This window comes from Podarcis raffonei, chromosome 16, assembly GCF_027172205.1.
Source record: "Podarcis raffonei isolate rPodRaf1 chromosome 16, rPodRaf1.pri, whole genome shotgun sequence".
In the NCBI taxonomy this organism is placed as follows: Eukaryota; Metazoa; Chordata; class Lepidosauria; order Squamata; family Lacertidae; genus Podarcis; species Podarcis raffonei.
Genome location: NC_070617.1, coordinates 4714633 through 4728632, shown reverse-complemented (window position 1 = coordinate 4728632; position 14000 = coordinate 4714633). Strand labels below are relative to the sequence as shown.

The window sequence follows — 14000 nt, the reverse complement described above, 5'->3', positions numbered from 1 at the left end:
CTCTCGGAGGCCACGTTGAGATTGGCACAACTGTGTGGTTGCAGATTGGGGCTTCCCAGCCCCTTGACCACCAGCAAAACAGCCCAATAAAACGGTTAGTTAAAATAACAACCTGGGTTGGCTTAGATTCTAAAAGGATTTTTAAAAGAAGTGGCCAAGGTTTGCTGAAAGGCTGCTGCTTTATGGAGGGGGCTCTCTTGCCCCTCTTGCTTCTTGATCAGAATGTTCCTCTTCCGCTCCAGGTCTCTCCTCGTTCCTCCAGAGTGTGGCTGGGAACACAGCCCAGCCCACCGAGATGGCATCCCAGAGTACGTCGGCATCGCCGGCCAACACGACGGCTTCTTCTGTAAAAGGAAGGAACATTTCCTCTAATGCTCAGCCCTTCATGCCCCAGAGTTTTGGCTATTCTCCAAATTCTTCCTCCTCGGCTGAGGTCTCTTCCACCTCGGTCAACAAGGTTCCTTCTGGGCACAGTGTGGGGCTCCCCAGTTCCAGTTTCAAGCCTCCCACCAATTCCTTGGGGTTCTCCGGCTCCCACAATGTCAGCCCTTCCCTTCGGCCGGCTGAGAACCCCACGAGCCAATCCTCCGAGCTGGCGGAGGCCAAGCTCGAGTTGGAACCCCCTTCCCCGAGTCTGGAAATGAAGATACACAACTTCCTGAAGGGGAACCCAGGCTTCAGCGGCTTGAACCTCAACATCCCCATTCTGAGCAGCCTGGGGTCTGCCGCCGCGCCCCCCGAGAGCCAGTCGTCGTCCTCTGATTTCAACCGCGGACCCACAAGCACCTCTATGGACAGCATTGATGGGACTCCTGTCCGGGATGAGAGGAGCGGGACTCCGACTCAAGATGAGATGATGGACAAGCCGTCATCCAGCAACGTGGACACCATGTCGCTGCTCTCAAAGATCATCAGCCCCGGATCCTCTACTCCGAGTAGCACAAGGTCACCCCTTCAGAGCCGGGATGACAGCTACACCCAAGAATTGTCCAACTCGGTGTACAGGTCCTTCAGCTTGAGCCGAGATTCTCCAGCCAGCATGTACAAGCAGTCTTCTGATGGGATAGAGTTGCCTTCCTCTTTAATGGACTCCCCGCAAGAGAAGTTCTACCCAGACACCTCATTCCAGGAGGATGAAGACTACCGTGACTTTGATTACTCCGGCCCACCGCCTTCTGCTTTGGTGAACCTGGAGAAGCAGCCAGGAAAGTCAATCCTGAAGTCCACTAAGCTTTCTGACCCCTCCGAGTACCCGCCTGTTCTGTCGAGTTACGGTCAACGTGCCTCTGGGTTTGGCCTGAAATCTGCTTTCCCCCAGTCAATGAGAGCTCTCCACGACCAGAGCGAAAGCTGCGACCCATTGTCTTCGCCTGGAATATACGGGGGCTACGGTTTGCGGGGAAACGACTCCGGCTCGGATGCTTCGCCTACGCCGAGCAAGAACGATGTCTTCTTCCCACCGGATTCCAATCACAACAGCTTGTCCAAACCCATGCCTCAGAAGCAGTATCCAGATTCCCCACACTTGGTCCCCCAAAGGTCGCTTTTCTCACCACAGAACGCTCTCCTGGCCCCGGCCAGTAGACTCCCCACGAGCAACGCAGACAAGCCCGTCGTGTCTTCCATCTCTGCCACTTCGACCATTGAGTTCAAGAACATGCTGAAGAACGCCTCCCGCAAGCCCTCGGACGAGAGCAAGCATTTCGGCCAGGTTGCGAAAGGGGGTCCCAGCGACAGCACGGGCCTCTCGGGCCTCGGCCAGGTGGGGGTTCCTCCCGGGGGGGAGCAGCAGAAGCAGCAAGAGGAACATTACCGGATCGAGACCAGGGTGTCGTCATCCTGCCTAGATTTGCCCGACAGCACCGAAGAGAAGGGAGCCCCCATCGAAACGCTGGGCTACCACAATGCCTCCAGCAGAGGCATGTCAGGCGAGCCCATTCAGACAGTAGAGTCCATAAGAGTCCTTGGGAAAGGGAGCCGAGGCCACGGGCGAGAGACCCCCAGAGCGGGGTGGTTTGAGTTGAGCAGCGCAGGTAGTACCTTCGATAACGGTCCTTCGGGTACGACAGAGATGGCTCCCATGGGTGGCGGCGGTGGTGGCGGCGGCAGCGGCGTGTCCAGCTTCCCGACCCAGTACAAAGACCGTGGGCCGCCGTTCCAGGAGAACGTCAACAACTTCCGACCCGGAGGCTTTGCCGCTGCCGCCTTCGACCGCCACGTGCCGCCCCCTCCCCTTGAGCACGGGGCGTCTTTCCCCATGGACCAAATTGGGCCGCCTCCCCCCACAGGGCCTCAGTCCCTGCCTCCGAAGGATCTCGGCAGCCTTTTCTCCCGGGACCACTCAGTCCCCCCGCCCCGGATGCCGTCGGTGGATCACGCCGGCCCTTTCTCAAAGGAAGCCGCCTCCCCGCTCAGCCTGCCCCACGGCGTCCCCCCGCCTCCCTCCTTGGAACGCAGCGGGGTGCCCTTCCCCACCCAGCCGCCCCCTCCTCTCCCCGGGGAGCACGGCAGCGTCCCGTTCTCCAGCCCACCGCCCCCTCCCGGGGACCTCGGACTCCCGTTCCCGGCTCCCCCTCTAGCCGCCGAGCGCCAGAGCCCCTTGGCCGCGCACCAGGGGACAATGAAGGAGCATTTTAGCATGCCGTCGGGAGCTTCTCGGGACCAGCTGGGCCAGGGGCAGCGCGACCATGGCGGCCGGGCGAGAGAGAACATGGGCCTGGGCACCCTCCCAAGAGATCCTCTGGGCGCGGCCCTTAACATCAGCTCCTCTGTCCCCCCTCACCGGGACGCCACAAACCGAGGCGGGCTGGGGATGAGAAACCAGAGGCCGGATTTCCGACCCAGGGAATTGTTCTTAAACAGAGACCCCTTTAACAGCTTAAAAAGGCCTCGGCCCCCCTTCGCCAGGGGCCCCCCCTTCTTCGCACCAAAACGTCCCTTCTTCCCTCCCAGGTACTGAATGAAGGTGTTCCAGAACTTTTCTAGAGAGCGGCGGAAGTGACATGTTCACTTTCGTTTTATGTTTAAAATCTTTTCTTTAAAAACAAGAACAACAAACCAGTCTGCCCCTTAAAGGGCCCCACAACTTTTTTCGTTGTCAATTAAGGTATGTTCTGTACTTCAATGCATTTATTGCATTCTCCCCCCTCCCCATTTTCTTTCTCTTTGCTTGTTTGGAGGGGCTTTTTAGTTGACGGCCTAAATTTAGAGAGTGAGTTTTGGTTTTGGCTTTCCTTTTTTGCAGAATAACTAAAAACCTAACCATAAAGTGAACGTAGAAATAAAGACTTTTCAGTTCATGAAACATAGGGTTATATTTTATATATATATATATATATATATATATATATTGGGACTCCCCTAGCATTGAAGTCACAGTTAGGAGAAAAGATCCTAACACAATTTAGGAAGAGAAAAGGTCCAAGAAGTCAAAGCTTGCCTTTCATGCTGTCGCTTTTAACTTTTCTTGTGCCTCTTTTCCTTTTTTTGGGGGGGGGGTCAGAATTACTCTCCCCGCACCCTTCAGTGACCTGGGCTGATTCTTCATGGGCACATTTAGTATTTGCTTGAGTCAACCGTAGGGGAAAGGGAAGGATTTGCTATTTCTGTGCACCTGTTAACCCCTTTTTCTTGCTTCCTTGCAGTCCTTTAGGTTCTCATACATTTCTCAGATTGGCAAGGGATGGGAGCGGGAGAAGCCCATGCCGGAATAACTCCACTTTGCCCGGGGTCTCGAGGGCTTTAAAGAGATTGCTATCTGGAGACAGGTTATACACAGGGTGGGTAATGGGCAAATTCTATCCTGGTGCTTATAGCCGGCTGAGGCTGCTGGAGTCATTTTGAGGGGTGCGGGCGGGGAGCATATATGGCCCAAGCTCTCCCCCTGGTCACCTTCCTCTTGAAGCCAGCTATGCATTGCTAAAAGCTGCTGCTTTTCAGTCCCTCCCTCACCCCCAAATCACAAGAGGGCAGGATTTGGCCAGGACTCTGCTGAGCGTTGCTAAGCTCTCCTGCTTTTTCTGAACTTAGTTTGCTCAGATAGCGAGCTTTGCGCTCTTTAAGGAGAGGAATGGGCAAGGAGGTGCCATCAGTCAGTGAAAACGGCTTGGTTAATGCGTAGCATTTTGTACAGGTCATCTGTGCCTCAGCAGACACATTGGCCTAGTGAATTTCAGGTCCCTTCAATTGGGTTCCACGGAGAATGGCTGTACCTGATGCCAGGCGACTCCTGCTTCCTTCTCCTCAAGTCTTTTCCCGCTTTCCCTCCCCCAAAATCCCTCCTCGAGAGCGGAGCTGTTCTCAAGTTGCCAGATGAACTCCACCCAGATTCTCTTCTCTACTCTCTCCCCTCCCACCTGTTACCTGCCCATTTGCCTCCTTATTTTTCTCTCAACGCAGCTGTGGGCATAGACGACTTTTCTGTAAAAACTGGGATTCACTTAATAGCCACGTTTCCTTTAAGGCGACAGGAAAGTTACATTTAAAAAAAAACAACGTTAGGAATAATCTGCTATTCTGTGCATTTGAAACAATATTCCACAGCTCTTATGTGCACAGTTTTCCTTTTTTTAAAAAAAAGTACATAGCATGAACAGTTTTTATATATCAGGTAGATCTTGAAGGTCCAGGGATTATGAAGAGTTTGGTTTTATTAAAACCTGACAGTTTTAAAATGCCAAGGCTCTAAAAAAGGGGGGTTAGTTTTCCCTACAGTCCTCCTTGATCCACCCAATCTGGGTGATGTCTACTCCCAGGGGTTTTCCCCCTGAAAAATTAATTTTAGCGACTGGCAGACCTCAAAAGGGTAAACTCAAATTCATTCAGATCCTGTTGTTCTGATCCCCAACCCCAAGCAGAAGAGATTGTCACTATCCATATTAGGGGTCTGTGACTCGCAGTTCTTGAGCTCATCTCTTACCAGGAAGCAGGAAAATCGAGTTTAAATCCTCTCGCAAGCTGATTGTGCAGCTGGCAGGACCCCTCTCAGAGATCCCTGGTTGCTACTGGCTTGTGAGCACAGGAACCTTAACACCCCTCCCCAGAACTGAAATTCCCAGAAGTGCTTGCAGGGAGGGGGCGCCCATCTGATAAACCAGCTTAACCTCGCTATTGTGAAGCTCCAATTGCACCTGCCATTCAGAAAAAAAAAACATATCTCTCCTCCCCACCTTGTGACACGAGGGAGCTAACAACAGTCTGTGGCTAATCTGTACAGCTAATCTCTCTCTTAACTGCATGGCTTCTGGTGCCACTCTAGATTAAAGTGTTTCATCTTTAGACATTAGGGAGGTTTTGTGGGTCTATGCCTCCCACCTCAGAAACATCACTTACTTGCATTATCCTGTATATAAACCCACGGGGCCGAAATCCATCGCAGCTTTCTCCCGCGTCAGACCAGTTCGTTTTGACGTGGCCTGTTCAGCAGAGCTTTCTTGTGAAGCGTTCCCCGAGTCAGCTTCTTAGATTTTCCCACGGTTTCTTCAGACAGGCTTCACAATTTGCAGAGGGACTCAAAACCAATATTGAAAACGAGCAAAGGTGGTTTGGCGGCGGCGCAGTTTTCTTTGTTTTTCCTTCCTAGGAGAATAGAATGTGAAACTTCTTATTTCTGCTGCTCTCTTTCTCTCTGTGGCGATTCCATGGATCCTTTTAAAAAAAGAAAATTAACCCGTGGGCGATGAAAAGCACCCTCAGAGTTAACCGCTACTCAGATTGCCACAGAATGCTAAGAATTGGGGGGGTGCCATTGTGGCGGGGGGAGGGCTTCTTGCAGGAAAAGGGAACCTGTAAGAAAGACAAAAATATTTTAATGGTAAGAGTTCCATGTCTTTCCCTCTTCTCCCCCAATTCTCTCTCTCATATATATATATATATTCATATATATATATATATGAGAATGATTTTGTGCTTTTACTTTAAGATGTTCGCAGTTAGCAATGTACATATGTGTGTGTAAAAAAAACAAAACAAAAAAGGTTAGGTTGTTGGGCAGGAAGGATTTCCCTGTCTCTGGTTTCTTCACACACCCTTTCCCTTTGCTGTTACCTTTGTATTTCACCTGACAAGGAGAGAAACAAAATGGAAATAAGAAATAAACATGTATTTTTTAAGGAAAACCTTAGTCTCTGTCATGAAGGGCAGAATTTCCTAGGAGAGGAAGGGAGACACAGAAGTCTCCTCCCCCCCTTACTTTCCAGCTGTTTTGGACAGGGGGGGTATCTGGCGGGGGTTGAAAGTATCCCGTTTACGGAACCCACTTCTCATTGATGACAAAAAAGTAACTTTCATGGCAGATTTTTATAGGGTCATTGGGGTGGGAGCAGCACCCTCCGCAGATTTCTTGGTGTCCATTATTCCTCCGGCGCAGTTCCCCTTAGATACGCATTTTGACCTTCCGAGGCAAAATTACTTGCATAGCGCAGGGGAAATAGCGTATTTCATTCTGGGGTGGTGGTGGGGCACTTGGCATGTTTGCAGAGCCGAATCTCGGGCAGGGGGTAGCTTTCAGGGTTGGGGGAACGCGAGGGAACCTGCTTCCCACATTAAGGGAGCATATGCTTTGGGGATACACCCCATTCCCCCCGGAAGTGTGCGGCTGTGCTGCCATTTCGGAAGGGGGGGGGGGAAACAAACACTGTACATAATGGATGTGCTTTTCATTTTCTTTGTGTGTGCCTGTTTTAAGAGGAGGGGTGGGGAGAGTTTAATATTTGTTGGCTTGGTTTTATTTTCAAGTGTTTTCTTGTGGGGGAGTTGCAGGGGGGACGAGGGGGGACCGAGAACCCGATGTGCATTGGGCTGAAGAGCAAGCAACTGCAGACCATCTTCTTGATTGTATATTAACACGATTTAATAAAATACCCTAGTTTGAATGTTTTATATATACATATACATATATATATATATATCTCTACACTTCTTGTAAATAAGTGCTCTCTTAAGTGTGCAATAGGTGCATAAGGTTGAGAACGGGACCCCCACCCATCCATCCCTTCCTTGCTTTGCAACCTGGAATCGGAGCCGGAAGTGGTTTCTTCGGCACCAACCCAGCCTGGAGGGGGAAGAGCAGAGCAGGTAGAAGCGCCGCCTCCCGATTTCCGAAAGACCCACAGCGCTCCCCCTTGGAGGAAGTCTTGACTGTTGCTCTTTTAATTTATGCATCTTGTCTCTGTGTTGGAAGGAGGTCTGGAAACCAATTCCAAAGCTTAAAACACAATCGGAGCAGTGCGGTTTGTTTTGTTTTGCTTTTTGAGGTTCTCTCTCTCTCTTCCCCCTCCCCTGCCCTCTCTCCCTCCTTCCTTATTTTTGTATTGTATACTAATAAAGTGTTCTTGACTTGTTGTGGCCTCCATTTCTAGGAGAACCCAGGGACCCAGCTCTCTGCCCTGTGGATTGGGCTCCAAGGCAGCATGTGATACATTTTATTTCACTTTTGCGGGGGGGAAATGGGGATTGTGCATCTTGACCATTCCTGGCCTGCAGATAATTCTGAAAGAAATCGAATGGATGTTTTGTTTTTTTGTCAAATCTTTGTTTCCCTTGTTGGGCAAAGCTCATTTTGCCTCTGTGTCCAACCCCTACCCCCTTTTACCTCTTGGTTATAAAATGTTAAAAGCTCTTTTTAAAAAAAAACTGTTTTGAGGCTAAGTATTGGGTAGACGGGTAGTTCTTAAAATAACTTTAAACATCTGTTTGGGGTAGAGGGCACGAGAAGCCACATTTACCGTCTTCAGAAGGCGCAGTCTTGCTGGAACAAACAAGCCTTCTAAAAAACAGCTAGGTCTGGCACTTCTGGTTCCCGACCTGGGCTGCAGCACACATTTGACTATATTTTCATAAAGAAATGTACTTACGGCATGGGAAGGGATCTGCGTGCCTCCAGTTGAACTTCAAAGACACTGCTGCCTTACGATATGACCCCCCTACCCTAATGACAGGAGAGTTTTTATTTTCACTACTTGTGGTACAAAGGAGAAGGTGGCCTTTAGAAAATCTGTTTGCGTGCGCCTGCTTGCACTCGCAATCTCAGGCAGTAGCAGCAGCTCAGTGCACCACTGCTTTACTGATACGTCGGGGACTCTCTAGCTGTGATTCCTGTATTGCAGGGGGTTGAACTAGATAACTCTTGAGGTCCCTTCCAAGGGAACTGTGTGCCTATTTTGTGTGTGTGTGTGTGTGTGTGTGTGTGTGTGTGTGTGTGTGTGTGTGTTGGAGAGGGAGGTTTTAACAGCCCTTCCCATTTAATCTACCGGATAAAGTCATTCTGAGCAGGTACTTTGCTACTGCCACAGCACATGTAAAGTTTTTTAAAGGCCTGAAACAAGAGTTAAGAATTGTGGGTGCTGGGTCTGCCCAAAGGGAGCCCGTGTGGTCCAAAATCCTGGTCTCATAGCAGCCAAGCGGATGCCTATTATAGGAAGTCCACATGTAGGGAGGTAGTTAACGCAAATCGGAGCTAGTAGCCATGGATCGCTTTATCCTCCATGATTCATTAAAAGCATCACAATTGGTAAATTGTGTGTTGGGGGGGTGTTTAGCTCATGCCACCACCCTGGCAAAGCCAAAACCTTTAAAAGCCCGCTGTTTGTTCTCTGTCTCAGTAGACTTGCTTAAACTGGTTTGTGCAGTGCCAGCTACTGCTAGACGCGCTCCTAAATACCCATCCAAACGCTGCTTCTTGCGCTGGTTTGCAGAGGACTGTGGCCTTAAGGGATCAGGGTCCTCGTTGCCCAAGTCTGCTGTGGTGGCATTCAAGCGGCAGCTCAAACATTAAGCCCCTCGCCTTTCTCACCGGAGTAGAGTGGGGGCAGCAGGTGGTCAGTCAACCAGTTGAGCAGTGACAGGCTGGGTTTTTTTTTAAATCAGAGAATACTAATTTCAGGGTGCAAAGCTTTCCCACCTGTGCACCCACTCTTGTGATTGGTGGTGGTCAAAATACTATCAGGCCATATGCATCCAAGGGAAGAATACAGAAATGTCCATCATCGTGGAGGAGACTACCATTGCAAAACTTTTTTCCCCGGGGGTGGGGGACAGCTAAGGAGCCTCCAATAACTGGTTTTGCTTGGGTTTTTTGTTGACTGAACAGCATTTCTGCAGCCAGGAGTCACCCTTTTGTCAGTGGCTGCATCTAGGAAGTGTTTTCATGGGGTGGGGTGGGGCTGAGCTTTGCAGAGTGGAAGCCCACTGGGTCTACACCCTGTTGCATCCTGCTGGTCTTGTTTTTATGGGATCTTCCACAAGTCCGTACCTAAGTATTTACAACCGTGCCAACTCTTGGGGCAGGCATAACTAGGGTATGCCTGATAGCACCCCCAATTGAATGGGGGGGACGACCCATCTGTACTGTTTGTGCCCGTGAAATCAGAAGGCTGCATAGAAATCTGGCTTAGAAGTTTGTGTGGAGGGCTGTCGAGTAACAAGGACAACAGCAGACCCGCAGAAAGCCATAAATCCCCACTGGAAAAAGATAATTATGTGAGGGGAAAGTCTTGAAACGGTTGAGGCAGAGTTTCTTCACTGGACTGGCTCCCTGCTCCCTAGGGTTGAGCACTTCGGTCCATCTCAGTGACCCTAGAATGCTTTCTCACAGTTATCTGGGGCCTTTCTGATTGCCAAGTACAGTATGACTCCTCTGGTCTCAGGCCTGGTTCTTTAAACATGCAGAGGGAGATGTCTAGCCTTGCTGATCTCAAGAGGAGGGCAAGTGGGGCCTTGCTTGCATCTCCATACCAAGAAAAGCACCTTGGGGAACTATTTCCACTTGAGATACCAAAGAGCCATCACAAAGCTTTCCAAACTTGCCTATAACTAGTTAAGGTTGGCCAGGTTCTTACCCTGATGTAATTATAAGCTCTTCGCTCTAGAAACTGTGCCACCTGACTACATTGGTTGCCAACCAATCCAGTATTTAAAATCTGCTTTGTTACAGCTTAAAGCAGTTCACCGTTCCTTTTTATTTTTCTTCCTAAGGGCTGTGTCACTGGGAGAGGACTCCCTTTGCGTGTGGAAGGTTCCCGGTTCATTCCTGGACCTCTCCCAAGTAAAGCTTGGGAATCCCCCTGCTTTAAAACACCCAGGAGCTGCTGCCAGTCAGTGTAGGCAGATCTGGGTTATGCGAACCAATGGCCTGGCTCTGTATAAGGCAGCTTCTTGTGCCCCTAAGAAATCTTACCCAAAAGAGCCATGAACAGGGTCAAAATTCACCTGTAACCCACTGCACACTTACCTGGGGGTGAACCGCCTTGAACTTAATGGCTTCTGAGAAGATGTGCATAGGACTATTCAAGCACAAGATTCGGCAACCTGCTCTTAAAGATTTCCTCCGAAAGGCTGACAGGGAGCTGAAGAAGCCGTGGAACCTTGGGTTCCTGCTTTTAAGGTGCCACTGCTGTCTGCAGTATCGCTAAGTTCAAGTGCAAGTAGCAGCGCTGTTTTCGCCTAAAGTGGCGCTCAGTTGCACGCATGGCTGATGAAGCGCTGAAGTCCAAAAACAGCTTTGGAGCACCAGATTGGGGAAGCTTGAAACAGAGGACCGTGCGCATCGGAGGCCTTGAGTCACTGGTGGTTCCCACAAGCAGAAGGGAAAAGGAGGAGGAGCTCTGTGTGGTCTTCAGGCCTGTTGAATGACTGGCTTCTGTTCCTTGGCCTGAATTGACTTGTTCTTGTGGGGTGACCTGATGGCCAGAAACATCCAATGGTTCATAATTTGGCTCAAAAGACGGGGGCGCTTTTTAAACCAGCTAGAGCAACTTCACAGGGTGAATATTTTGAAAGCTAGATGATCCTCTGGGTTTCTTGCAGCTCTACATTTCTATGATTCTAAGAACATCTTTGTTCACAGGGAAAGCCCTGAGGGCAGAGAAGATTATAGCATGTATTTGCAGCATGCGACGAAAAATATCCCCCAGGGAGGCAGGTGTTGTGCAATGGCAGCACAAACCTATGGCTCCAATTGGCTTGCTTGCTCCCTGTCACACAAGTGCGTCTTGCTGCTATTGGCTAAATTGTTTCTACTCAAGTCATTGGCTTGAGGTGCTCTGAATCCTAGGGCGATAGAAGGCCTGGTCCAATGAAGACCCTGGGGAGTAAGACGAAACCAAAGGCGGCATCTGTGCCAAAAGGGCTTGGACAGGAAGATCTAAGAATAAAGTTGCACAGACAAAAGCTTCACCTGATGCTGAAATAGCCAAATCTATTGGTGTGGAAATGTTGGCTGAGTGGAACCAGGCTTGAGTTGTGGTTGTGAGAGTGATGTTGCTGGGAGCATGGAGTACAAGTGTGACCTGTGTTCATGTGCTGAGCGTCTTTGCCGTAGGAGCACACGCCTGGGTGCTGGATATGCAGCGAAGCTGAATACTGGAAGGTTCAGGGCAGAGAAAATGAACTCCGTGCAGTGTTTAGTGAAACTATGGAACTTGTTCCCAGAGGAGGCAGTGATGGGTTACCAACCTAGATTAGAGGATTAGATAAATCAATGGGTGAGAGGACTTCTGATGGCTGCTAGCCGTGATGGCTATGTTCTGCCCTCCACAGTTGGAGGCAGCAATGGGTCTGAATCCCAGTTGCTGGAAACCACAAGAGCAGGCAGAGGGCTCTTGTGTTGAGATCCTTCTTGTGAGTTTCCCATTAAGGACATCTTGGCCACTGTGAGAACAGGATGCTGGGACTCAATGGCCTATTGACCTGATCCAGCAGGCTCTTCCTTCCTTACGTTCTGATGCCTACAGCACCCTTGCCTAGAAACTCTGGACTTCTCTCCTTTGGCAGGTGTGCTTAGTGCCCCTATAGAGAACCAGTCCCCTTTCCATGCACCGATCAGACCTGAGCTGGGGCTTCAAACCTTACAGTGGTCTATTAAATCTCTTCAAGCTGATATTGCAAATTATTTATGGGCCCAATAGTACCAATCATCAACGTGTACAAACTGCCTTCTCTTTTTGAAGAGGCATAGATCATGCAAATCCAGCATCTGTAGTATACATGATATGCATGTGTGTTGCCAGGGGATGGGGTGAGACTGCCCAATCCTCTCCCACCTGAATTGGGCACCAGCGTCATAAAAAATTCCTTGAAATGGCACCACATGAGCCTGGGCATAGAGCTCATGTGGGCACTCTCGGATTAGACCTCCTCAATTCTTGTTCTTTGTAAACCCGAATCAACTCCTTTTAAAGGCTTCCTACAAGACTGGGTTGCAATTTATTTCTTCTGTGTCTGTGCCTTGTTTTTAGGTTTTGGTTTTTACATTTATCATCTCTCTCTGCACATCTGATTATTTTGCCAAGGTAACAACCTGGTTATCTATTTTCCTAGCATGCTGTTTACTTAAGTAGTTAAGTTACTTTACCTCCAGAGTTAGGAGTGAGTTCTGCTGAGCTTATCTGTATTTACATATGGGGCCCGATCCACACAACTGCAGTCCTGTGCACATGCAACCAAGAGTAAGCCAAATTGGGATATGCAACCAAATAAATTTAGGTAGGACCAAGTTGTTTGTAATTCGCAAACACTTCCATCATCCTCAGAATAAGCCTTAAAAGCTAGGCCATGCTTGAGAGGGGTGGTTTTTGTGTGAGTGAGGCAGTAATCCATGGAACAAGTCTTAAAAGGTAGGACACAGTTTGGGTTTTTCAGTTGTACGTGTGAAAAATAATAAGGCATTATTCGGATAGAACAGACACCAGTAGCAACTTCAGAGTAAAGAGCCCACTCTGCCATTACTCATAGGGAAAAAAACTGGTATGAGCTGCTTGGATTTGCCGATTAAAAATATGAAAAACCAAGAGGGTGAAATATGGTCCTTTTCGGTGTTAGGAGGGAATGGGGAGGGTTAGGGATTTGATATCAATTTCAGGTGTTGGGGTGGGGGGCCAAAATATATTGAGAGCTGTCTGGCTCTCATGAGCACTTGGCAGGGCCGGCCCGCCCTCAAGGGAAGATGAGGCGACCACTGCAGGTGGCCGGATTCACAGGGGCAGCAGATTGCCATGTAGATCTTTACATTTCAGGGAGGAGAGGAACACCATCTTGTGGTTCGTCTCGGGTGCCAAAATGTCTTTGGCCAGCCCTGGTACTTTTATACCACATTGATTCTAGTAGAAGGGATTCAAGGATATGCACTTAACTCTCCTACTGGGAAAAAAATTAGTGGAATTTAAGAGGCTGTCTTTGGCCAAATCCTGCCCATTCTACAAATTGCTCATTGAAAAGACTGGGATCCAATTCATATTTGGGTGATTACTTTCTAATGTGATTTTAATGCTTAAATACGCCTTTTCTGCCTTTTGTATGTACACACTGATAATCTGGTTTATAGGATTTCATGGAGCTGCTAGGAGGATATGGGGTCATGACCTTTTTCCTGACAGGAACCCCTGGGCCCTTGAATCAGCAGCCTAACAGGCAAAGGGTTCGTATGTAGTGTTAGTCATACTCTTGAGTAAACCCACTGAAACAAATGGACATGATATAGGTCCATTGTTTTCAATGTGTCTACTCTGAGTAGAATTCAGTTGGGCACAATTCAAAGCTTGCCCCTTTCCCTATGATGGATAGGGAAGCTGCACCTGTTGAATTTCCACCTCCTACAGTATTTAAATGAGACAGAAACAAAATTACTTTATTTAGCACACTGATTATGCCACATATGTTTTAAATAAATAAAGGCATTTTTTAAAGACCTTTGAGTACTGTAGGGGACGTGGAAATCCAACCAATGCAGCTTTTTCTGAACTCTACCTATCAGGCTGAAAGCTGCATGCTTTATGCCTGTTACGCAGAAATTGGGTATGTTTTGGTTTTAATTGCAACATGTAGTTCTCTTCAGTGTATGGCCACCAAATTCCTGTGCAGCTAGGCTGTGTTTTGCCTTAAGCGTTCCCTGCCAACGCTAGGGCCGCGCCTACTGGGCTGCCAACTTTCCAACTGGCCGCTGCAGCTGTGCAGGTTGACAGACCTCGCTCAGCATGGTTAAAGCGTGCTTCTCACCTGCATGCCGT

General features: G+C 49.1%; 1 protein-coding gene across 3 annotated transcripts in view; it reads left to right on the top strand.

The window, feature by feature from the left end:
* Positions 1 to 7340, top strand: part of RPRD2 (regulation of nuclear pre-mRNA domain containing 2) — a 38407-nt gene extending 31067 nt beyond the window's left edge. For 2 of the 3 annotated variants that reach the window (XM_053369899.1, XM_053369898.1), the window contains exon 11: positions 243 to 3346. In XM_053369899.1, the coding sequence (XP_053225874.1) occupies positions 243 to 2959 (2717 nt within the window). In that variant the 3' untranslated portion in view covers positions 2960 to 3346. Of the gene's footprint in view, positions 1 to 242; positions 3347 to 6942 lie in introns of those variants that run through there. The other variant, XR_008328094.1, reaches the window with a different exon arrangement.
* The last annotated feature ends 6660 nt before the right edge of the window (positions 7341 to 14000 follow it).